Here is a 23,412-nt window from a genome sequence, read left to right on the forward strand (position 1 = left end):
CTCCCTGGGGCAGTCCTGGGGGGTTAAACTGGGAATGAGCTCAGCAGCACTCCTGAACAAGACACAGCTCCCACTGCCACGTCCTGAGGGAGGGAGAGACCATCAGGCCAGAGCTGCGAGCAAGAGAGGTATTCACAGGCAGCTGCAGAGAGCACAGCACCCCCTGAACCCCCTCCATTCTCCCTCCCAGCCTGGAGCCCACATCCCTCCTGCCACAGAAACCACACGCTCTGCCCGAGACGTTCCACTTGTTCTCCTTTATGTTGCACTGCAGTTTGAACGAAGATATGAACATGCAGAGTGATGCCACTCGTCAGCAGGAGCTCACACACAACGCCAGCAGGGAGAGAGGCTCTGGGAAGGGAGGCAGGAGACACTCCCAGCAACAACAGCATCCCCAAAGGCCCCCATCCTCATCCTCTCCCACCCACAGCCACAGATTCTCCAGCTCTAGGCTGACCTCTCCAGCTGTGCTGGGAGCCCTGCAGTGCTCCAGCTGTCCCACTGCTGGCACAAACAGGAGCAGCAGCAAGGAGAAGCAGGGTCTGTCTCCACTGCAATAGCTGTGCTTTTAAACTGCTGTTTTCCCTTCACAGGAAGGCAGAAAAAGGTTTATTTTACAAAATAAACTGACCCTTGTTTTCACAGGAGAGCAGGAGGGAGTAGAACTCAGGAGTTCCTGTGCCAGTGGCAGAGAGCAGGTGAGCAGCTCTGAGCAGCCCAGGGAAGCGAAGCAATGCCTTAAGGATTTATCCCCAAACCTCTCAGGTCTGGCTCTCTCAGCCCTAACAGCCTTTTTTGCTCTAAGCCCTCCTTCTCTGCTCACTGCCCTTTGGGAATTGTGGCAGATGGCTCTGTCTGGAGCTGCTCTGGGGCCCTGCCTTCTGCTGCACAGGACACAGGGTGACTTTGCACAGGTGCCTCCACAGCTAGCTCGGGTGGGGGATGCTGAAGTTTTACTTGCCCAAGGTGAGGAATATCCAACCATACAAATCCTGCCCCATTCAACGGGCTGACTGAAAGAGGGGGGGAAGGGGGAGAGCTCAGTTGAATTTAGCCTTTGAAAAGTCCATTTCTGGATGTTGTTCCATGAACCTGCAAGGAAAACAAAGACAAGAGTTTGGGTGAGTCAGCAGGAGGCAAACAGCTCTGTTTGGGGAGGGAAAGATTTCTGCTTCCTGCACTGAGGGGTTTTGCTGCAACCCCACGCCCTCCCCAGCAGGAGGGTCCTGCTGAGCTCCTTGGGACACATTCCCTGGACTTTCCCTACAAACACCTTTTCCTCAGGTCAGTGGGAGCAGCATTCCTGCCAGCCTAGCAGGTCAGCAAGTGCAGACCCACGGGAGCTGTTAATGATCAAACACACTGTCACGCCAGGGCTGGACACGTAGCAGCCATGACACTGATTCTGGGGCAGAGGGGAGATGGTGAAGGCAGATTAGGGCTGAAGCTGCAGCCTGAAGCTTTACTGGGAACAGGGGGAATATCCCCAGTGCTCTGACAGGAGGAACTCAGGGAGGACACGACCAGAGCAATCTGGCCTCAAATCAGGTCTGATCTTCAAATGTACTGCAGCCCCAGCAGAGGGAACCACAGAATGATGTGGGTTGGAAGAGACCTTAAAGATCATCTTGTTCCAACCCCCTGCACAGGGACACCTTCCAGGGACTACCTGGACTCAAGGTGCCACATCGGGAAGTCTGAGGGCAGTGCTCTGTGCCCAGGAGTGCCCAGGGCACACAGAGGCTCCTCTGCTCTGCTCCCCAAGGGACACGACACGTCACAGCCCTGTGGAGGACTCACAAGGTACAAGTGAGGGCAGCTTGATCTCCTCTGTGTTCCCCCCTCGGGGTTTCCCCTGGAACACCCCCACAGCATTCCCACTTTCCCCCTTCAGGGCCATCTGTGCTGTGAGGATCACGTCCTTGTGTGGCAGCCAGGAGAGCTCCACTGGCAGACATCAGCACCCACATGGGTGTCACTGAGTCTCCTTTGCCCTGGACTTCCTAGGGCAAAGTCTGAACTTCCTCTCCATCCTCTGCCAGCCAAACTTCCAGGGCACCAAACAGGTGACCCTGCCGGTGAGGTGTCCTGCACGTGGCTCCCCAGGAGCAGAGTGTTTCCCATCCCACTGAGCACCAGGGAAGCTGCTCTGTGCTCTGCTCAAACCCCTCTCAGCTCCACAGAGAAGCTCCTGGCACTAGAGATCAAGCCAAGGGGAGTGAGGAGTCAGGTCAGCCCCAGCAATCCTTCACCCAGAGATAAGGTGTGAGGTGCTCTTGCTGAAGAAGCTGCGTGACCCAGAATTGCCTCCACACCTTCCCAAACGGCCTTGGGAGTTGCTGGAGTCATTTCCCTGCCACGGTGCCTTTACGCCAAACAGGGCAATAAAGCCATAAAAGGGGCTTGGGGACAACTGTCTGGGGGCAAGTGGAGGAAGGGAGGGGTGATTAACTGGCTACTGAGGAAGATTAGACACCAATCAAGACCATGTTAAAAGTTCAGCAGGGATGGCACTTACAGACCTAAACGTGCCTTCTGGACTTGAAATCAGCAGATTAAGACAATGCCAGAGCGAGGCCATTCCCAGATTTTCCCACTAGGCTTTCTACCCCTACAGGCTTTTACAGACACTGGTGGTGCCAACAATACAGTGACTGTGCAGACGTGACCGTGGCAAGGACTGAAGGCCAAGCTGCTCTCTGTTCCCTTATCCGTGCCAGAGAGCAGGAGGAGAAGGCACTTGGGAAGGCAAAGCCATGCAAAGGAATGAGCTGTACCCACTTTTTCAAGATATCCTGCTTCTTCTGCTCATCAGAGGTGGGCAGGCCCATGGATTTCTGTCGTTGGTCATACATCATCTTCTCCACCATGCTGCGAGTTTCACTGTCCAGGTCTGACAACTGAAAGCAATATCCCAATTGGAACAACTCTGGACTCAACTGAGGTAGTTTCTGAGCAGCCTCCATCCCATAAAACAGAAGAATTCTTACCTTTGAATTCTCTGGATTAATTTTCTTGGTGTTGATTTCTGGGTCTGTGGAGACCAGTTTGTTCCACCATTCCATTTTGTTGATCTAGAGGATGAGGAAGCAAAAACAGTTTATCTTTCTTGGACTCGTTCCAGGGTTAAATCTCAGTCACAGTGGAAAAAAAAGGTGGAATCAAATTCTGAGTTTTGTAAGTATCAGTAAAATCTGAACATAGATAAAGGCTATTTTTGTTTCAAGCCACTTCAGGCAGCCTAAATTTTCACAGCTGGGAGATCTGAGAGAATGTCAGATGTCCTGTTTGGCAGGACATAAATGGGACTACAACAAACCACCTGGAGAGGCCCAGAGGGGACACAAGGAGGTCTGTCCCTGGATTTTCACGTCACTAACAGATGTCAAAACACACTAAAGGACAACATTAAAGTGACTGATTTCCTTCCAGCTTTTCCTGAACTGCTGAGAAATACACTGCATATCCTGGAAGAGAATTAGGCTGAAGATGGGGGAACCTAAACACCCCAGTGACCCTGTACCCAGGACAAGCAGGGTGGTGCTGTTCCAGCTGAAAGCCCAGAAGAGACAGCCCAGCCTGCTTTACCTTCTCCAGGTGCACGGTGACCGTTTTCCCATCCTCAATGAGCCAGGAGCTCTCCTCCACCTTGACCTCGTTGAAGAGCTCCCCATCAATGACAGGAGGGTGGCCCTTGAGGCCGACCTTGAGCCGGCGTCTCTGGATGTCCACCACCACGTCCTTGCCCTTCAGCCTGAAGCTCACCTTGAAGGGCACAGCCAGCTGCAGCAAAAAGGAGCAGGTCTGAGGAGCTGGGCAGGGAAATTCCTCCTTCCCCTCCCGTGCTGCTGTCCCAAAGCCTTTCTGCCTTGGTTTCAGACAGAGCAGGGATTCTTCTCCTTGAGGGACTGGGCGAGCAGGAGGTGAAAGGAAAGGACCATAAAAAGGGAAGCAGATTTTAATGCCTGGCTAAAACAAGACCAAAATTTGGCCAACTACGGCTCCTGGGAATTTTACTGAGTTACCAAGCTCTCTCCCAGCTATTGAAACATTGCTGTTTCCAACAAACTTCCAGAGGCAACTGAGACACAGGGAATTGGCTTCATCTCTTACCAGCACCTGCTCTTATTCCCTGTCTCAGATTCCTCAGATCCTGGTCACAGAGCACTACTTACATCCAATTCTGAAAGAGTCTGTGTCCATCTGTAATTTGGAAGGTCAGCTCCATTGCCAGAGTTAGGTTTAAGTTTTCCTTTATCCTTCTCATCTTCCTCTTCATCATCTGTTCCCTAAGGAATTCAAGTGTAAAGAAAGAAGCTTTTCCAGTTTCCATTGTAACAACAGCTCTTAGGTTTTATAAGGATTGCAGGTCAGTTGGTTGTGTTTTATATCCACTTAAATTTAGCTCCATAATTATTAGCTGCTTCTGATAAAACATGACTACAAGAAAAAACCCAAAAGCTCTCTGTATTGGCACGTTTAGGAACTGTGTATTTTTAAAGCCAAATTTTCTAATTTGTATTTTCAAAGTGTTTATTTTGGACAGGACTTGGAGCAATGTGGTGTAGTGGAAGGTGCCATGGCAGAGGGTGGAATGGGATGAGCTTTGAGGTCCAACCCAAACTATCTGATGATTCTGAAGTACGTCCAGATGAGTTTTACCTGTTTGTTGGAATCTGAAGATTCACCTTCCTCCTCTGAGGGTTTCACTGGGACACTGTTACCCTGGGCCTCTTTCTTCTGTTAGAAAAAAGAGAAGAGCAGGAACACGCTCAGCCAAGAGCTGGCACTTTGTGTCACTTCCTGAGCTGGCACTAGGTGGCCTCAGCCTTTCAGCTGCAGCTGAAGAGCACCACTCACTGCATTCCACTTTGGAAACAGGGAGTTTGCAACCCTTACAAAGTGACAGGAAAAAGGCACTGTCGAGGGGAAGATTCCCTCTGTCCTCCCACTGGGACAAAGAACAATCCCTCAGAGCCCCAGGGAGGACAAAGGCTCTCACCTGGTTGATTTCCAGCTGCAGCCTCTCTGCCTCCTCCTCTGTGAGCTCCTTGATGCGTGGCTCGCTGGCCTGGCCCCCGTCCCTGTCCCTGTCCCTGTCCCTGTCCCTGGCCAGGCGGGCAGCACGCTCGGCCCTCTCGCGCCGCTCGGCCTCCAGCCGCGCCTTCTTCTCCTTGCGCTCCTTCTGCGCCAGCTTGTTGTGGTGGCTGAAGGCCTCCGTGATCAGCTGAGGGCACAGGGGTGACAAAATAACATCCACTTCAAACCCACACCCCGCCAGCTCCCTCTGCTGAGGAGCGCAGGAGCATCTGTTGAGTCTGCTGGGAATTCTCCCTGCACCTTCACTCAGTTTTTTCGGACTGAAAACTCAGAGATTTTTCAATTCAAAAAAACACAGATGAGAAAGTGAAAAGGGAGGAAAAGGAGAAAATTGGAAATATTTAAATGTAGTCTTTCCTAGTTACACAGGGAGTATGATTCCAGGACAGAACAGTGAAATGAAAACCCTTCACTTATTTTGTCCTTTGTATGACTCCAGCAGGACAAGCTGATGCCCAACCCAGCCCTCTGAAGCTACTCCACACCTCCAGGAGAGCTGGACACACCAGATCCAACTCTTTTACCTACTTCTGACCTTTCCCACATCTGGGACTTTTCTCCAGATGGAGCCTCAGTGCCATGATTTAGAGGAGAAATGCTTGAAACACCCCCGTGTTTTCACACTGAGGAGTGACTTCCTCCATAAATAATTTGTTTCAGCCTCGCTCCCAATTCTCCAAAGGTTGTTGTGACTCTGGGAGGCAAAATCCCAAGGTCTCTGATGCCACGGGCTGCATGCTCAGCGGGAAAATTGAGTAAACAGGCAGGGAGCCAGAGAATTGCCCCAGGGTCGATAAGCCAGGAGTGTTGTGCAGAGCAGCACGTAGGTGAGCTGAGGTCTGCCCCAGAAAATAACAGACAGATCCTCAGAAAGGAGTTAAGAGGGGGAAAATCTATTTATTTACATTTCCCCAGAGGTTCGGGGTGGGAGGGAAATCCAGAACCTTTTCCAAGCAAACTGTGGTTTGTGAGCAAGCACTGAGTGTTTCTGCTTTGCTTTACCAACAAGGTTTGTTTACACTCTCCAGTGTTTCCTGGAGTTCAGAAAGCAAGATGTGCATCCCCCAGGATGTCCCAGCCTGTTTCCAGCCCCATGATCCACGGGGAGGAAATTCTCTTCAGTGCCTGACGTTGTCCGTGTCCCTGCCCACACCTCCCTCACCCCACACAAGCCTGCTGAAATGGCACCCAAAGAATCCAGTGACTTTCCCACCCTCTCCTTTCTCTTTCATGCCAAGGGCTCGGCAGGACTGGGGAGGCAGCTCCTTCCCCATTTGTTGTGGTTCCCATGGTGTCAGAGCACTCTTCCAGGAGGCCATAAAGCATTGTGACAGATGCCACCAGCCAAGGGCACAGACACTTTCCTTTCACAGGCACAGATTTGCCAAGGACAGCAGCCAGGCACCTGTGAATTGCCACTCAGGTGGGACCACACAGCCTCCAGGAAGATTTGCTCTCTGTCTTGAGAGAAATGACAGCAGGGTTCACCTTTCTTCTCTTAGGGAATCACAGGATGGTTTGGGTGGGAAGGACTTTAAAGCCCCTCCATTTTCAGCAAGGGCTCCCTGCAGGAGGGGATGCTCCATCCCGGCAGCCCAGCCAAGGGGCAGCTGCATGTGCAGAGCTGTGGACTTTGTGCTTTTCCTGAGCTGAACAAACAAGGTGACAGGGGGTTATCACCTGCTGTGTCACCGTTCAGTCACTGTGTCTGGCAGGTTTGCTTTCCAAACTAGCCTTTGGCCAGAGCCTGGCAAGAAACCTGCCCTGTGCTACCACCTGAGCAGGGAACTGTGTGCTCCTCACCTCTGACAGGGGCAGCTCTGGGTTTCCTTCCCTCGGGAGCTGCTCAAGCAGGGGACCCTTGGCACGGCACAGACACGGGTGGGATGGAAGGGACAGGAGTTAAAGGCCTGGGGGATTCACTCTGTACCTTCTCTGCTACTCCGTCCTCTCCCCCGGTGAAGAAATCCGTCTTCCTCCTCAGGAAGCTGAAGAAGGTGTTCACGAGCTGGGGAACAGGGAGAGGGAGGAGAGAAAGGGAGCAGTGAGCCCAGGTCACTCCTGATCACCTCGTGTCTCTGGAGCAGCCTTTATCCTTTGTCCTCTCTATCTGTGGCTGTGCCATCATTGCCCTGGGATCAGCCCCGTGACCACTGCCCACAGAGCAGCCAGCTGGGGAGAGCCAGCCCCTGCATTCCCAGCCTGGAGAGGAGTTTGTGTGGTTTGCTTGAAGAAAGGCAGCAGTTTATCTATCCTCAGCTCCTGTTCCCATACCCCAAGCTGTTATCTATGGCAGGAATGGATTTATACATGCATACATACCTATACTATACATATATGAAAATATTTTATATATATGTATGTATGTATATACACACATGCCATATTTTGTTTCTCTGCACACCTAAAAGCATGCAAACTCCTTATTTTTACAGCTGCCAGGGATCACCAACGAATGAACCAGCACCTCCAACCCCTTCTGGAAACTCATATTCCCCTTGGACTCGGCTGATCTTTATTTCCCAGGAATCCTGGCCCGTGGGGTTTCCAGTCAAGAGGCTTTGCCAAAACTCGAGGGGCTGTCACAGGACCGGTTTTTTTTTTAAATTATTTGTGAGCGGGATGTTCCCACAGCGTCCAGCGCTCAGCACGTGGATGTCGCAGCCCCCAGCCAGAGGGACCAGAGGAGACCGGGGGGATCGGGGTGGGATCGGGGCGGGTGAGCACATCCCCGAGCACGAGCGGATCCCCCGGTCACGGCCAGGCCTCAGGGGGCTGTGCGGGAAGGTGACCGGGGGAGCTCGATACCGCCCCGTGGTGCTCTGCCCCGCCGGGACCCAGCGCAGGCGCCGCCCGCGGAGCCTCCGGGCGGGCCCGGGCACCTCAGGGCAGCTCAGGGCCGCCGGGGCCGGGCCGCGAGGCCACGGTGAGGGCTCGGCGGGGCCTCGTGAACACCGCACCGGTTAACGAGGGGGCTGGCGCTGCCGGGGGCCGTTATCGCCGCTCCGGGAGCAGCGCACGTGCGGCCCCGGCTCCACGTGCCGGGGCGGGGCCCGAGGAGGCCGGGCCGCTCCCCGCTCGCTCCTCCGGTCCCGCCCCGCCCTCCCCGCTCCCGATGCCGGCGGCGCTACCTCGCGCACGCCGCCCTGGTGCTGCTGGGCCATGGCGAGCAGCATCCCGTCGAAGCGGTCCTCCTGCTCCGCCGCCTCCTCCGCGCTCAGCCCCATCTCGCCGCCGCTCCCGCACCGGGCCGCCACCGGAACCGGAACCGGCGTCCGCGGAAGCGCGAGCCCCTCCCCAACCGCCAATCCCAGCGCGGCCCCGCGCCGCTCTCCTCGCTGATTGGTCAATGGGGTGTCAATCTTCCAGGAAGGGGCGGGCCGCGGGCCGCGGCGGGGTTGTTATGGCGACGGGCGGTGCGGCTGGCGGGTGTCGGGCCCGGTCCGTCCCGACGGGGAGCTGCGAGCGAGAAGGTTCCCCTGAGCCTCCCTTTCTCCAGGCCGAGCCTCCTCCCTGCTCCCTCGGCCGCTCCTGCGGCTCCAGCCTCGTCCCCAGCTCCGTTCCCTGCCCGGGACACGCTCCATGTCTGTTTTGCGGTGGGGGTCCGAGGTGTCCCAGGGCTGCGTTGCCTCAGAAGTGCCACCTGAGCAATCACTGCCCACTTTGACTCATGTTCAGCTGCTGTCCAGCAGCTCTGGGTCCTTTCCATTGGGAAAACACGGGAACTTTTCTCCTCACTCTTCTCTCGTTTTGCAAATGGCAGCGTTTTCCCTTTCCCAGCCCTGTGTTTCTCTGAGAGACACGACCCCTGGGCCCATCATAGCCAGTTTGCCAGGTTCCTCTTCCTCCACCACAACAAGAGGCTCTCGAGCAAGGCCAGGCAAACAGCTGCTGATAACACGACTTCCAGGTTGCTGCTGCCAAGGCCGGGGCGCCGGGGCCGTTGTACGCCGGGCCCAGACGAGCTCCCCGTGTTTGTCTGTGAACCCTGGCAGCGACACCTGCTCCGTGGGGCCTTGGTGCCATGGTACAGCCCGGGCTAATGACTCTGTTTATCCTGTTTGGGTAATCCTGATAAGGCCACAGGGCCCCTCCCGCGCCGATTCATTGAGAAAACGGCCGTTGACCGCGCCGGGAACTCGCCTGGCCCGGCCAATCGGCCCAGCAACAACGGGGTTGGTCGGGTGGTTTTAATGAGGGCTGCTTAATCAGGGCGGTCAAGGCTGCCGAGGGGTGTTCACTGTGACCCAGCTTTATAAGAGCTGGCTGGAGCAGCCACGGGCTGGCAGGGCCGCGAGGACGGGGACAATCCGGCCCGTGACATATTTCACAAGGGATTTTACGTCTCTCTGAGTTTTCTCCGAGGACCCGGCCCAGCCATGAGCAGCAGCGTGGACACGGAGTGTGAGAGGTGCCAGTGCCACGGCAAGGACAAGCAGCCTGCCATCCTGTACACCCTCCTGAGCCAGAACCTGCGGCCCGGCGGGGCCCGGCAGCGCTGCCTGTGCCAGCAGCGCCGCACCGTGTGCCTGCGCACGCCGCACCTCACCTGCCAGGCCGCCTCCGACGTGCTGCTCAGAACCATCAGCTTCATGAAGAACGTCGCTGCCTTCCACCTGCTGCCGCGGGAGGATCAGCTGCTGCTGCTGGACAGCTGCTGGGTGCCCCTCTTCCTGCTGGGGCTGGTGCAGGGCATGGTGACCTTCGAGGTGATGGAGGCCCCGGCCCCTAGCATGCTCAAGAAGATCCTCCTCAGCGGCCAGAGCAAAGGGCAGGAGCCCCAGGGGACGCAGCCCACGCTGGCGGCCGTGCAGCGCCTGCAGTGGTGCCTCAACAGCTTCTGGAGGCTGGACCTGAGCCCCAATGAATACACCTACCTGAGGGGAGCCATCCTCTTCAATCCAGGTGAGTGCCAGGCCCTGGTGGCTCTGCTGGACACAGAATGAGGCATCCCAGAGTCACTGAGGGTGGAAAAGGTCTCCAAGACCATCGAGTTTACTCTGTGCCACTCCCCACCCTGTGACCAGCCCAGAGCGCTGAGTGCCACGTCCAGGGATAGGGGCTCCACCAGCTTCCCAGGTGAACACAGACCTCGTGGCTTGGAGATGCTCAGAGATGGGCAGGTGTGAGAGCAGAGAGGGCTGGTCACCTTTTCCCTAACTCTGGTCATTCCCAAATGCACTGGGAAGCAGGAAGGAAGGATGTCAAAACCTTTGCCTGCTCTGCAGACAGTAAATCCTGGATTCCTTTACTTGTAAAGCACGATTTTCCCTGTTAGGTGCTTTCCCTCCCTCACACAGCATCCCTGGAACTGCGTGAGGGAGGGAAAAGTGCTGTGCGCACCTCCTTAGCGTGGCCTTCTGAGAAATGGGGAGGGGTGGGAAGGGGATAACCTGGAGCAGTTTCTCACCCTTCACACCCCTCTCCCCGCTGTCCCTCGCAGACATCCCTGGGCTGAAGGCTCCCGGCTACATCGAGAGCCTCCAGTGGGAGGCGCAGCGAGCGCTGCGGGAGCTGCTGAGCCCCGAGGACCAGGGCCGCTTCTCCCGCATCCTTCGGGTCACGTCCTCGCTGCGCGCCGTCCCCGCCGCCCTGGTCACCGACCTGTTCTTCCGGCCCGTCATCGGGGACGCCGACATGGGCGATCTGCTGGTGGAGATGCTGCTGGAGGTGCCGGGCTGGCCGCAGGCCCCGTGGCTGCCGCTGCCCCGCTGAGCACGGCCGGGACAAAAGCACTCCGGACTCTGCGTTTCGCTGGAAGGTCCCTGGGGAAGCAGCTGTGGCTCAGCAGATTTCACAGCAGCCCGTGCTGTGCCCGGGCCGGTCTCCAGCCCAGGGAGTGTGTGTGGGTCAGCGGTGTCCTGCCCTGGTCCCAGTTTTCACTGGTTTTGCTGTGAACTCCAAGCAGTGAGGGTTGTCCTCAGCTTGATCCTGTGGTGTGTCACTGCCTCGGTGGGATCACTGCCCGAGGGCAAACTTTATGGAACTACTCTGGGTCTGGCTTCCATGCTTGGAATCTTAGAAATACTCAGGAAATTTCTTCAGGGGAAAAGCCAGAATGTTAAATTCTACAGGGTGTACAGACTCACCTCTCTTTTTCTTTAGATTCTCTCTTTCCTCTGTAATTCCATGAAATACAACAGGATTAAGAGCACTTAGGAGCACCTAAACCTACTGCACCTCGTGTGGGGCTCTGGGCTTTCCTTGTCTGTGTGAAAAGTTAAACCCGAGCAGAGCTGGTTTAGTGGGAGATCCAAACCTCCCCCTGGAGTCAGAGCCAGGTGCACACCTGGAAAACTCGCTCCTCCTGCCTCCAACAGCTGAGGTGTCAGTATTTTATAAGTGAACATTTGTGTGGTTTGTATATAAGATGCAATAAATTATTTTTTTTAATAAAATGTTTGGTGTTTTGGAACATAGTGGTGCCTTTTTAGCGACGGTGTTGAATTTGGGATGGGCAGAAAAAACTGCAGGCATGGAAAAGATAGAGTGGAATAAAAAGAGATTTTCCACAAAAATCCATCTGGCAACACTGACAGTGGAAGCTGTTGGATGAACAGCCCCTGGGTGCTGCCAGCACACAGAAATTCCCAGCAGCAAACCCCCGCCTTGCACCTTTCCCCAGGTGTGGAGATGCAGATGTTGGGCCTCTCCTGCGGCCACGGCAGAGGCGGCTGCCCTGACTCACCCACGGGCAGGGACAAACCCTGTTTCCGTGGCTGACACAGCCCAGGTGACAGCTAAAGCTGCACCGTGCCACGGACACAGCCGGAATCTGCGCCGTGTGAGGAGGAGCTGCTGTGTCAGCCTGGCTGCAGCTCTGCCCAGCTGATCCCGGCCCATGACGGCCTTTTTCCACGGGCAGGGAACGCCTGACTCACCTGACAGTGCCCACGGCCCGCGGGGTCACACGGGGCTCCCGGGGACAGGGGACAGCCGTGGGCACCCACCCGCTGGGGGGCTGGCAGCAAAGCTGGTGACACTGAACGGGGACAAGGCCAGAGCCCCGCATGGGACAGGGACGGGCAGGCTGACAGCCCCCGTGCCCTGCTGCCCCCAGGGCCTGTGAACCCCCCACAATGGGGTGTCTCGGTCCCCTGCGGCACCCCAGAGTCTGTCCCAGCCCCTGTCACCCTCCATCCCCTGTCACCCCACCAGGGTCTCTGTCCCCAGCCCCTGTCACCCCCCAGGGTCCCTGTCACCCCCCAGGGTCCCTGTCACCCCCAGGGTCCCTGTCACCCCCAGGGTCTCTGTCCCCAGCCCCTGTCACCCCCAGGGTCCCTGTCACCCCCAGGGTCTCTGTCCCCAGCCCCTGTCACCCCCAGGGTCCCTGTCACCCCCAGGGTCTCTGTCCCCAGCCCTTGTCACCCCCAGGGTCCCTGTCACCCCCAGGGTCCCTGTCCCCAGCCCCGGGACCCTCAGGACGCCCCTCTTGCCGCGCGCTCCCCGGCCGCCAGGCGGCGCCCTCCTCCCGACACGTCATCACGGCGCGCCAGCCCCGCGGGCCAAGATGGCGGCGCCCGGCGGCAGCGGCGGCGATGGCGGCCCGGCCCGGTACTGCCTGGTGAGCGGCATCCCGGCCTCGCTCCGCTCCGCGCAGCTCCGCGCATACTTCAGCCAGTTCCTGGAGGCCGGCGGCTTCCTCTGCTTCCACTACCGGCACCGCCCGGAGCGGCCGCCCGCGGGCAGCGGCGGCGGGGCCTCGGCGCCGCGCACCTGCTCCTGCCTGGTGTCCGTGCGGCCCGGCCGCGCCCGCCGCTTCGTCCGCATGTACTCGGGCAAGCGCTGGGTCGGGCCCGGCGGGACCGCGCTGCCTGGCCGCTGCCTGATCCGCAGAGTGCGCCTGAGCCCCGGGACAGGTACGGGCGGGGTCACGGCGGGGGCCCCGGGACGAAACTCCTCATGGGGTTTCCTTAGCGCTTTAAATCCGCTCCTGGGCAGGAAGAGCCCGTGCGGGCTCTGCTTATCCCCCTCCCACTCGGGAGCGCCGGGATTTACTCGCCCCGGGTGGGGTGTGGGACCCCCCCCCAAACTATCCCTTCTCTCCTGCGGTTTCCCCAAAACCTGTGGGACCCCCCCAAACCGTCCCTTGTGTCCCGCAGGCCCGGAGGTGTCTCCCAGCAGCGAGGACAGGGCGGCTGCCGGGGAGTCTGTCAGCGAGGCGGAGCTGAGGCGGCTGCCCGAGTTCAACCCCCCTTCCTTCATGCCTTTTGGGAACGTGGGCACCCCCCTGAGCGTGTTCCTGGAGCTGATCCGGGCCTGCAGGCTGCCCCCCCGCGTCATCAGCAAACTGCAGCTGGATTTCCCAAAGACTGGCTCATCCCGCAGGTATGGGAATGTGCCCTTCAAATACCAGGACACTGAGACAGTTGCTGAGGAAGAAAGAGTTTACACGGCTGCAGGGGATGAGATCACGGAGGGAGAGGAGCCGGTGACTCAGCCAGCCCGGCCCGAGGAGGATGAGGAGGGGCAGGAGAAGGAGGAAGAGGAGTCGAACTCAGATGATGTAAGTGGAATATTCCAGCGCTGTCCAGGCTCGGCTGGTGGAGCTGTGAGGGCAGATCCCACTCTCAGAGCTCATTTTTAATCCCTTAGTTGGATAAATGGCTAGTTAAAAGCAGTTAAAATATGATGGTTCACCTCTTGGTGCACTGAGCCCCTCGGGGCAGGGACAAGGGGGTCTGAAGCCCCAGAACTGCTCAGGGTGGTCACAGGGGTTGATCCTGAAGGGGCTGATCGAGGAGGAGCAGAGGGGAGGCTGCCCAGCAGATCCTGCCCTGCTGCCTGGCACATGGGCCCAGCTCTGCTCTGCTGGGACATGAGGAGCCAGAGGCTGGGGACCAGGGCTGTGTGCTGGGAGTGACGTGCAGAGCTGCACAAAGGGCTGACCTGGGATGCTCCTGCTCTTGGAGTTTAGTCACTCTGAGGAAAATGGCTTTTGTGACAAAGACTTCTGGAGAACTGGGCAGGGCAGGAGCCACCCCAGCCCTGTCCCTGGCAGACGCCTGTCTGGCCTGTTCTCCCAAACCTCTGTCATTACACATCCCCAGGCAAGCCATTCCCGTTCTCTGCTCCACCAGAATTAACTCAGATGCCAAATCTCTGCTGCAATTCCACCCCATTAGTTTCTCCTGGCAACGTGGGGCACTGAGAGCACTTTGTTTCCTTCTTTTTTCCAGCTTTTTTATTCAGTCTTTTCTTCTCCAGACTAAACAGACTCCTCCAGCTGCTTCTCCCAGGCTGTTTCCTGGCTCTGCAGCCGTTCTTTTGGCTGTTCCCTGGCTGTGCCCAGAACTGGGCAGACAGCTCTGTGGCTGTGCCAGGGAGCAGCTTCCTGGGAGCCCACGCAATCTCCCCAGGGATCAGCTGGAGTGGAATTAATTCGTTGCTAGTGCTGACTCCAGGTCCAACACACCTGCTCCTTAAATGGGCATCAGCGTGGGGCAGGTGGGGCCCGTGGGGTGGGTGTGCTGTGGGATCTCTGCTGCTGACTCTGGCAGTGCTGTTAGTCAGGGATGAGCTCATCCCTCGTGTCGGGGCCTGAGCCCCGCAGGCCCGGCTCTGCCAGCAGAGCTGCTCCAGGGGATGGCCTTGGGAAGGGTCAGGGAGTGGGCAGGGGGCTGTGCCCGTGTCCCCTGCTCCATCCCAGGCTGTCCCTGCAGGACAGTGACACATGTGAGGAGTGGGCAGGGGGCTGTGCCCGTGTCCCCAGCCCCATGCCAGGCTGTCCCTGCAGGACAGTGACACGTGTGAGGAGTGGAGAGGGCTGTGCCCGTGTCCCCTGCTCCATCCCAGGCTGTCCCTGCAGGACCAGGATGGGTGTGAGGAGTGGGCAGGGGGCTGTGCCCGTGTCCCCCACTCCATCCCAGGCTGTCCCCACAGGACAATGACACGTGTGAGTAGTGGAGAGGGCTGTGCCCGTGTCCCCAGCTCCCTGGGGGCTGTCCCTGCAGGACAATGACACGTGTGAGGAGTGGAGAGGGCTGTGCCCGTGTCCCCAGCCCCATCCCAGGCTGTCCCTGCAGGACAATGACACGTGTGAGGAGTGGGCAGGGGGCTGTGCCCGTGTCCCCAGCCCCATCCCAGGCTGTCCCCGCAGGACAGTGACATGTGTGAGGAGTGGAGAGGGCTGTGCCCGTGTCCCCAGCCCCATCCCAGGCTGTCCCCACAGGACAATGACACGTGTGAGGAGTGAGCAGGGGGCTGTGCCAGTGTCCCCCACTCCATCCCAGGCTGTCCCCGCAGGACAATGACACGTGTGAGGAGTGGGAGCGGCACGAGGCGCTGCACGAGGACGTGACGCAGCAGCAGCGGCTGCGGGAGCGGCTCTTCGAGGAGGAGATCGAGCTCAAGTGGGAGAAGGGCGGCTCTGGCCTCGTCTTCTACACGGACGCCCAGTTCTGGCAGGAGCAGGATGGAGGTGACCTCGGTGTTTGTGTCACAGCCCACCAGCTCAGACAAAGAGTGCCGGTCAACTGGGGCCACCAGCACCGTGTGTGCCATGGCTTCTGAGCCTTCCCCTGGGCACTGCTCACAGAGATCCCCCAGAGAGCCCCGTGGTGCTGCTGGCAGCCTCTGGGGTGGGCACTGGGGTCTGGGGAGACTCTAAGGCCGTGAGCATGAGCAGGAATTTCCCCACGGAAAGGGTGGTCAGGCCCAGGGAGTGGTGGAGTCCCCATCCCTGGAGGTGTCCAGGGAAGGACTGGCCATGGCACTCAGAGCTCTGGGCTGGTGACAAGGTGGGAACTGGTCACAGTTGGACTGAGTGGTCTTGGAGATCTCCAAGCTCAATGATTCTGTGACTCCTTCGCATTTTTTTGGAGAAAACAGGGAGTTGGGCCACCAGCAAAGAGCTCCCCTGTGGCAGACTGCAGCAAAGTTGTTCTTCCCTTCTCTTGCAGACTTTGATGAGCAGACAGCCGACGACTGGGACGTGGACATGAGCATCTACTATGACAAAGGTATCAGGGCTGAGCCACACACCCCAGGGAAACCAGGAAATTCTGACCATGCAGAATTTGAGAGCTCTTTGTCATTCTTTGAAAGCATCCAAGCTGTTTCAGTGAACCTGAAACGACGTTTTTCTGGTCTGGCAGCAAGGGCTGCCAAAAAGAACAGGTTCTGCCTCCTCTGCTGGTGCTCTGGGGGAAATGGTGGTGGTGAGCAGCCTCCCTGAGCTGTGCTGACTCTGGCTGCTCTCTCCCCAGATGGAGGGGATAAGGATGCTCGGGACTCGGTGCAGATGTGGCTGGAGCAGCGGCTCCGGGATGGGCTGGAGGATGGATCTGTGTCAGGGCAGCCCATTGGCACCTTTGAGAGGTACACCAAGGTGAGCTCTGGCTGCCTGCCCAGGGCAGGGCTGTGCCAGGGGGATGCCCACAGGATGTGGGTCAGGAGCAGGAGAGCCCTTGGCTGTGGGAAGAGGGCAGGAGGCTCTGGGAAGATGAGGGTGGGATTTGTCCAGCAAGTCTGTGATGGTTTTTTCTCCTCTCCCAGGGCTTTGGCAGGAAGGTCCTGGAGCAGCAGGGCTGGACAGAGGGGCTGGGCCTGGGGAGCAGCAACTCTGGGATGGCCGAAGCTCTGGATAACGAGGGTCAGAACCCCCGGTGCAAGAGGGGGCTGGGGTAAGTACCCAAGTGCCCTCCCAGCCCCTGTTCCCACCTCTGCCCAGGCTCTCTGGGCTCACAGCAGCTGACAGGCTGCAAAGGGAGCTGACAGGGATCTGCCTTTCCCTGCCCAGCTGGGGAATTCCACAGCACTCACAGCCAAACAGACTGCTCTTCCTGACAGTCCAGGCTCCTCAGTGGAGCAGGGCTGGAGCCATGTGCAGCTCTATGGAAGGTGTCTGCCCATGGCAGGGGGTGCAACTGGGTGGGTTTAAGGTCCCTTCCAACCCAAACCATTCCAGGAAAGGAGCTGGGAAGCTCAGAGATCCCTGATGACCTCTGCACCCTCCAACCAAGCCTTTTCTGCTTCAGGTACCACGGGGAGAAGCTGCCAACTTTTGTCAGGAAGAAGAAGCCTCGTGGGGACACTTCTGTGGTCATCTCCACCATCTATGATGACCCTGAGCCCCAGGACACGGGTGACCAGCTGCTGAGGCGCCAGCCCCTCACGGCCATGAAGTACAGACAGGACATGGCCTTTGTCCGAGCCTCCCACCCCGCCCTGGGCAGCCTCAGGGCCCAGCCACACTGAGCAGGGACTGTCACAGCCTTTGTCCTGCTCCCCAGCCCAGGCTGGCTCCTGGTCTGAGTGTGAAGCAGGGTGTTTATATATTTATTTTTACTAAAAATACAGATTTGTAGTAAAAATTGCCACGGTGGGGTTTTTTTCCCCGCTAACCTTTCAAATGAAAGGAAATGGTGTTCTGCATGAATGGGGAAGGATTTTGGGGGGTTAAAACTTATATTCGTGCCGGCATCAATCAAATGTGTGCGTTTGGTGAGGCTGAAAAAGCAGAACTTGGAGCTGAGGGCAGCCTGAGAGCCAGGGAAGGACAAGTACAGACAGGGCACAGTAACTGTCCTGCTGCTGCCCGAGCCGGCGTTCCTTGGGCGCGGCCGTCCCACACTGCTGGGAGAAACTGCTCGGGATGAAAGGCTTGTCCCGGCAGCCTGCGGGAGCTCTGGAGGCGTCGCCCTGTGGTTGTGGGTAGCGGGTGCTTTCCAGGGTGCTCTGTCTGCCCGTTCTCCTGTCCCGGGCAGAGGGGAGGGCTCTGTGCCGCTGACCCAGTGCGGGAGGGCTGAGTGTGAATGGTGAGGGCCAGGCCCTCTGTGACTTCCTTAAGGACTGAGGGGGCAAAATGCAGGAAGGAATTCCTCCTACCTGAGCCAGGTGGGAGTCCAGCTCTTCTTGTCAGCGAGTGGCAACACAAAAGGACATTGTCTTAAACTGCTCCAGGAGGGTTTAGGGTGGACATTAGGAAGAATTTCTTCACGGAAAGGGGGTTTAGACACTGGAAATAGGCTGCCCAGGGGGTGGTGGAGTCACTGTACCTGGAGATGTTTAAGGAAAAACTGGGCTTGGCACTCAGTGTGGTGTTCAGTCAGAGTTAGGACTCGGCGGTCGCAGAGGCCTTTTCCAATCCCACCGATTCTGTGATTTGGAAAGAAGCGAGGCTGGGGCTCTGCTGGAGGGACAAGGGCCGGCGCCGGGACTCGAACCGGTGACCCATGACCGCGTTCGGAGCCGCGGGTTCGAGTCCCGGCCCGGGCGGGGCTGCGCGTCCTCCGGGCCGCCAGGGGGCGCTCGGGGAGCGGCGGCCGCTCCGCGCCCGGAACGCGGCGCTCGGGGCCCGCGGGCACCCGGACCCGCAGAGGGGACACCGGCGGCGGTGAGCGGCCTGCGGGACCGGGGGGATTACCGGGACGGGGTGGGATTACCGGGACAGGGGGGAGTTACCGGGACAGGGAGGGGATTACCGGGACCGGGGGGGATTACCGGGACAGGGGGGGATTACCGGGACGGGGGGGGATTACCGGGACAGGGGGGGATTACCGGGACAGGGGGGGGATTACCGGGACAGGGGGGAGTTACCGGGACAGGGAGGGATTACCGGGACAGGGAGGGGATTACCGGGACAGGGGGGAGTTACCGGGACAGGGAGGGTGAAGCGGCCCGGGCAGGGAGGGGAGATGGGAGACAAAGCGGGAGTGGGGAAGGAGGGCGGTGAGGAAGCAGAGGGGACGCGAGGGAAGCCCGGGGATAGATGGCGAGAAGGGGGACCTGGGGATGGATGGGGAGCAGGCAGAGGGAGGGGAAAAGCGGGTGATGGGGAAGAGAAGGCGTGGAGGAATGGGGATGTTTGGGTGAAGGGAAAAGGGAGCTGTGAGCAGATCAGACGCTGAGGGGGCCGCTGTCCCCTCTCAGGCCGTGCAGGAGGAGCAGGAGATGAGGCAGCATGTCTGAGGGCAGCATGTCTGAGGGCAGCAGGGGCAGCCCGCTGGCCTTTGGCCAGGTGGTCATCGGGCCGCCGGGCTCGGGGAAGACAACCTACTGCCAGGCCATGAGCGCCTTCCTGGGCCAGCTGGGCCGCAGCGTGGCCGTGGTCAACCTGGACCCTGCCAACGAGGCGCTGCCCGGCCCCTGCGCCCTGGACATCGCCGAGCTCGTCACCCTGCCCGACGTCATGGGCAGCCTGGGGCTGGGCCCCAACGGCGGCCTCATCTACTGCATGGAGTACCTGGAGGCCAACGCCGACTGGCTGCGGGACAGGCTGCGGGCCCTCCGGGGGCACTACGTGCTCTTCGACTGCCCCGGGCAGGTGGAGCTCTACACGCACCACGGGGCCCTGAAGAACGTCTTTGCCCAGCTGGCCAAGTGGAATTTCAGGGTAGGGACGGGCTGGGGCAGTGCCTGGCAGCCCGGGAGCTCCAGGCTCACAGCCCCTGGGCACAGGGTGGGGTCGAGGGTACTCGTGGCTCTTGTCTTCTGGAGCTTTTGGCCTTTCATGTGAAGTGGTTTTGTCGGGGAAGGAGGGGAATTCTGCCTTGTTTTATGCTGGGAGAAGAATGGCTTGTCAGGGCTTTTAGTGGGATTGGGAACAGGAACACAAATTCCTTCCTTACACTTCACACAAACCCCGGAATGGCTTGGGTTGGAAAGGACCTCAAAGCCCATCTCATTCCTTGGGCAGGGACACCTTCCACTAGACCAGGTAACTCCAGCCTGTCCCTGGACACTTCCAGGGATGGGACAGGAGAACATCCTGCTGTGCCCCGGGATGCCCCCCACAGTCTCATCCACGGTGGGGTTCTGTGTGTGCTGGGAGCCTTGGCACTGAGGAATGCAGGGCATGTGCCAGCCCCTCCTGCAGCCCCGCCAGGGCCCCGTGCAGCCCGTGGGACGTGCTCTGGGCTCTTGCACAACGGGAGCTGCAGGTGAGGGCAGCCCCGGGAGCTGCTGACGCTGCGTTTGCTCTGCGGCTCACGGGGCCACACCATGAATGTGCAAACCCTGGGTTCTGCAGTCGCTCTGAGCAAGAAGGGCAGCTTCATTTGTTTGAGAATGTCACTGGGAATCTGCCATTAGAGCTTATTTTCATTGGAATGAATGGACACGGAGTTGGAGTTGCTAGAACAGGACATTGACAGGGCTGGTTTCTGCTCTCCCAGGTGCTCACGCCCGCCTGGGAGCCCCAGACTGGCTGGGTTCTGCTGCTGTGACTCAGCCTCAGAGCCCTGGCTTGGAGTGGCTTCCCCAGCTCTGGGACCGCATTGTTACAGCCACACAAAACGCAGGGAATCAAACTGCTCGTTAGTGGAATCATTAATTATTAGTGCAAACCACAGTTGACTCTCCCAGCAGAAGGTGGTGTGCTGCAGTTACAGTGTCCCACGAGCAGGGGATGGGCTTGTCACAGCTCTGACCCCGTGTGTCCCTCTGTGCCCAGCTGGCTGCCGTGCACCTGGTGGATTCCCACTACTGCACAGATCCTGGGAAGTTCATCTCCGTGCTCTGCACCTCCCTCTCCACCATGCTGCACGTGGAGCTGCCCCACGTCAACGTCCTCTCCAAGATGGACCTGATCGAGCAGTACGGGAAGCTGGGTAAGGGAGTGCCCTGGAGCCTCCTGCTCTGGGGGGGAAGGACCTTCAACCCCACCTCTTCTGCCTCCCTCTGTGGGCAGGGATGCCTTCCACTGTCCAGGGTGCCTCAGAGCTCCATGCTGGCCTTGGACACCTGGGGGAATTTGAAGGGGAGAGGTGTGGAGTTGGGCTCTGTGAGAATGGGAGGCTGCTGTAGATCTCACTGTGCTCCTCAGCCTCCAGCTTGCCTTCAGAGCTCCCTGTTTCCCTGCAGCCTTCAACCTGGATTACTACACCGAGGTCCTGGACCTCTCTTACCTCGTTGACCATCTGGCCTCCGATCCCTTCTTCAGGAATTTCCGCCGCCTCAACGAGAAGCTGGTGGAGGTGATCGAGGACTACAGCCTGGTGTCCTTCGTGCCACTCAACGTGCAGGTGACCCAGCAGCGGGGAACAGCCAGCCCTGCATGTGCAGCAGCTGCTTTTTGTCTGCTCAGAGCCACAGGGCTGCAAACCCCAGCTGTGAAGAGAGTCGGGGCTGGGAAACAGGGAAACACACCCAGACTTGTAAATGATCTGTGGCAGCCAAAGGAAAGAGAAAGGCTGATGAGCTTGGGGCTACCTGGGCCTGGTGTGCTGGGGTAGGGAATCCAGGCTCCCTCTTCCTTCAGCTCTTCTGGCCTGCATTTCAGATACGGGCTGAGGATCACCTAAAACCTTATTAAATTAGGGAGCAGTGAATAATGAGAAGATTGGGAGGAATACATGGGGAGAGAGGGCTGGAAGTGTCCTTAATCAGGCAGTTGGCAAAAGTGCCCACAGGCAAATGGGCTGTGACAAGGTGATGAAAGGGAGTGAGAGGGTGGAGGGTGTCACCAGGCCAGTAGCAGTGTCCCTGTCTGTCCCTGTCTGTCCCTGTCTGTGTCCCCGGGGCCTCGGGCACTGTCGGGGTGACCCAGAGACATCCAGGGCCTGGCCCAGTGTGACCTGCTGCCCGTGGGGAAGGAGCAGGTTCCCAGGAGCTGTCCCTCCTCGCAGGACAAGCAGAGCATGAAGCAGGTGATGCAGGCTGTGGACAAGGCCAATGGATATTCCTTCGGGGACCAGGAGCACCGGAGCCTGGAGGCGCTGATGTCGGCAGCTGTGGGCGCCGATTTCCACTTCTCTTCGTATCCTCTGTGGTGGTAATTTCTCTCTCCCTGGGGGACAAAGGCTGGTATTTGCAGGCCCAGGTTGTTCCTGACATTATCTGGTGGGTGATACCCGCGTGGGGCACGGGGTGTGCCCAGCCCAGCCCGGGGCAGACGCCTGTCCTCACCAAACCCACCAAAGTTGTTGCTAATTGATACCCTGAACCTGTCAGGAATCTTTTAACAGCTTTTCTCTCTCTCACCCTCCCTTGGATGGGTTCTTTCCTTCTCCTTCAAACCATACATTTCATTCTTCTGGACTCGTCAGGTCTGGGATCAGGCAGAGCCTGAAGTAACTCAGGTGATGCTGCCTCTTCCTGATGGCCTTCGGGCTAATGTGAGGCTGGGCTGGTTCCTCGCTGGGAACGTTCAGAGCTCCTGCAGAAGGGAGTGTTTGAGCCCAGCCCCTCGTTTTCCTTAATTACTGCGTTATCAGCACCCTGGCAGTGCAGGAGAAGTATGTGCAATCTCAGGACAAAGCCGTGGAAGAGGAGGTGATGGATCTGTGACACGCCCTTCCCCGGCTCCTGTGTTTTGACACCTCTGCTTTTCCTACCCAGAGCTTCAGCGGTGACTCAGAGCGACTGAAAGCCTTTCCAGGCAGAGTCTGGACTCCCTCTCTGGGTGGGTTTGAGCTCCCGAGCTTCAGTCCTGCTGCCCAGAGCAGGGATTGGGCAGAAGGGAGGTGGCTGAGGGTCTTCCCTTAGGAACAGAGAGACTGAGCCAGGGAAGGCAGGGAGAGCAAGGAAAAGAAGCGAGATAAAGTCTCCTCCATCGTGACCAAGACAGATGCAGAGCAAGAAGGACCAGGTGGAGCTGCTGCTGTGCAGGGAGGGTTGAGGCAGCAGTCCTGGTTTGCTGTAGGAGGAGAGTGCTCCTCCGTGCTCCGAGGAGGATCCAGGCCCAGACGCCTCCGCGCCGTCTCAAGGACAGAAAGATGTTTGTTTTTCTTTTTCTTAGAAATAATGATGGACTCTTTCTTAATAAAACACTCCTCGGTCTCACTTTCATCTTGGGAGCTTGCTGAGGCTGAATAAATGAACGCGAAGAGCTCCGGAGCCAGAGGCCAAAGCGCCTCCGGGGGCAGCGTCGGCAGCTCCGTGTGCCGGGGCCGCCCCTCGCTGCTGTGCTGGGAGCAGCCTCGGCCTGGCTGCGGCCACCGGGGGCTGGGGACACGACAGGAGGTCACTGCTGCTGATGCAGAGGCTGCAGCTGGGCTGCGCGCGGCACAACGCACAAAATGCCAGCGAGGCTTTGGGAGGTTTTGATGAAGAAAGTCCCTGTGTGACTCAGCCCATGGTTTGCATCTCGGGCCTTTCCCAGGAGCAGCCTTGTGTGTCCTCATCCACCTTCCTTTTTCTGGCCTTGCTTTCTCCGTGTCCCAAATCCTGGGGCTTTCCCTCCTGCCCACGTCGTTCCCTGTGCCTGTCCTGCTGGAGCTCCCAGTGCTGGCACAGCTCGGAGCCTCCCGTGCCCCTGCTCTGGTCCCCGCTCCTGGCGGCAGCTGGGACAAGGATCAGGAGGGCTGGGGGGTGACAAGTGGCGTGGCCACATCAGGGAGCCTCCAAGTGCCTCCTGGCAGCTCCCCA

The 23,412-nt window shown here is 58.5% G+C and overlaps 4 protein-coding genes across 6 annotated transcripts; 3 read left to right on the plus strand and 1 right to left on the minus strand.

The window, feature by feature from the left end:
- Positions 1-238: 238 nt before the first annotated feature.
- On the minus strand, positions 239-8,418 carry NUDC (nuclear distribution C, dynein complex regulator). The gene is made up of 9 exons (XM_066335292.1): positions 8,235-8,418; positions 7,034-7,111; positions 5,006-5,230; positions 4,666-4,743; positions 4,179-4,292; positions 3,592-3,786; positions 2,994-3,077; positions 2,785-2,903; positions 239-1,095 (listed from the first exon to the last, which is right to left on the minus strand). The coding sequence occupies exons 1-9, from the start codon at positions 8,328-8,330 to the stop codon at positions 1,044-1,046; spliced, it is 1,041 nt and encodes a 346-aa protein (XP_066191389.1). The 5' UTR covers positions 8,331-8,418; the 3' UTR covers positions 239-1,043.
- A 92-nt stretch (positions 8,419-8,510) lies between these two features.
- Positions 8,511-11,493, plus strand: NR0B2 (nuclear receptor subfamily 0 group B member 2). The gene is made up of 2 exons (XM_066335293.1): positions 8,511-10,008; positions 10,547-11,493. Exons 1-2 carry the CDS (start codon positions 9,483-9,485, stop codon positions 10,816-10,818), a joined length of 798 nt encoding a protein of 265 aa, XP_066191390.1. The 5' UTR covers positions 8,511-9,482; the 3' UTR covers positions 10,819-11,493.
- A 1,113-nt stretch (positions 11,494-12,606) lies between these two features.
- GPATCH3 (G-patch domain containing 3) lies at positions 12,607-17,417 on the plus strand. Its single transcript, XM_066335091.1, has 7 exons — positions 12,607-12,962; positions 13,206-13,609; positions 15,349-15,523; positions 16,005-16,064; positions 16,311-16,432; positions 16,600-16,727; positions 17,082-17,417. Exons 1-7 carry the CDS (start codon positions 12,614-12,616, stop codon positions 17,299-17,301), a joined length of 1,458 nt encoding a protein of 485 aa, XP_066191188.1. The 5' UTR covers positions 12,607-12,613; the 3' UTR covers positions 17,302-17,417.
- A 964-nt stretch (positions 17,418-18,381) lies between these two features.
- On the plus strand, positions 18,382-22,833 carry GPN2 (GPN-loop GTPase 2). Of its 3 annotated transcripts, none has more exons than XM_066335519.1 (6): positions 18,382-18,439; positions 18,991-19,438; positions 20,498-20,654; positions 20,908-21,068; positions 21,672-21,802; positions 22,260-22,833. In XM_066335519.1, the coding sequence occupies exons 2-6, from the start codon at positions 19,007-19,009 to the stop codon at positions 22,330-22,332; spliced, it is 954 nt and encodes a 317-aa protein (XP_066191616.1). In that variant the 5' UTR covers positions 18,382-18,439; positions 18,991-19,006; the 3' UTR covers positions 22,333-22,833. The 3 variants fall into 3 exon arrangements, with proteins under 3 accessions (XP_066191616.1, XP_066191615.1, XP_066191617.1); XM_066335518.1 differs by having other exon boundaries at positions 18,383-18,439; positions 18,976-19,438; XM_066335520.1 differs by lacking the exon at positions 22,260-22,833 and adding an exon at positions 22,092-22,253 and having other exon boundaries at positions 18,383-18,439; positions 18,976-19,438; positions 21,672-21,817.
- Positions 22,834-23,412: the final 579 nt, after the last annotated feature.

Source organism: Sylvia atricapilla, chromosome 24, assembly GCF_009819655.1.
Source record: "Sylvia atricapilla isolate bSylAtr1 chromosome 24, bSylAtr1.pri, whole genome shotgun sequence".
NCBI classification, from domain to species: domain Eukaryota; kingdom Metazoa; phylum Chordata; class Aves; order Passeriformes; family Sylviidae; genus Sylvia; species Sylvia atricapilla.

What these genes read in the sequence shown, in the direction of transcription:
- NUDC (XM_066335292.1), bottom strand. Translation starts at nt 8,330, where the DNA reads ATGGGGCTGAGCGCGGAGGAGGCGGCGGAGCAGGAGGACCGCTTCGAC. An exon ending in CTTCAGATTCCAACAAACAG is followed by an intron (nt 4,293 to 4,665) that starts GTAAAACTCATC and finishes TGAATTCCTTAG; the next exon opens with GGAACAGATGATGAAGAGGA. An exon ending in TCACCGTGCACCTGGAGAAG is followed by an intron (nt 3,078 to 3,591) that starts GTAAAGCAGGCT and finishes CTCATCCTCTAG; the next exon opens with ATCAACAAAATGGAATGGTG.
- NR0B2 (XM_066335293.1), top strand. Translation starts at nt 9,483, where the DNA reads ATGAGCAGCAGCGTGGACACGGAGTGTGAGAGGTGCCAGTGCCACGGC. An exon ending in AGCCATCCTCTTCAATCCAG is followed by an intron (nt 10,009 to 10,546) that starts GTGAGTGCCAGG and finishes TGTCCCTCGCAG; the next exon opens with ACATCCCTGGGCTGAAGGCT.
- GPATCH3 (XM_066335091.1), top strand. Translation starts at nt 12,614, where the DNA reads ATGGCGGCGCCCGGCGGCAGCGGCGGCGATGGCGGCCCGGCCCGGTAC. An exon ending in GCGCCTGAGCCCCGGGACAG is followed by an intron (nt 12,963 to 13,205) that starts GTACGGGCGGGG and finishes TGTGTCCCGCAG; the next exon opens with GCCCGGAGGTGTCTCCCAGC. An exon ending in AGGAGTCGAACTCAGATGAT is followed by an intron (nt 13,610 to 15,348) that starts GTAAGTGGAATA and finishes CTGTCCCCGCAG; the next exon opens with GACAATGACACGTGTGAGGA.
- GPN2 (XM_066335519.1), top strand. Translation starts at nt 19,007, where the DNA reads ATGTCTGAGGGCAGCATGTCTGAGGGCAGCAGGGGCAGCCCGCTGGCC. An exon ending in TGGCCAAGTGGAATTTCAGG is followed by an intron (nt 19,439 to 20,497) that starts GTAGGGACGGGC and finishes CTCTGTGCCCAG; the next exon opens with CTGGCTGCCGTGCACCTGGT. An exon ending in TCGTGCCACTCAACGTGCAG is followed by an intron (nt 21,069 to 21,671) that starts GTGACCCAGCAG and finishes CCCTCCTCGCAG; the next exon opens with GACAAGCAGAGCATGAAGCA.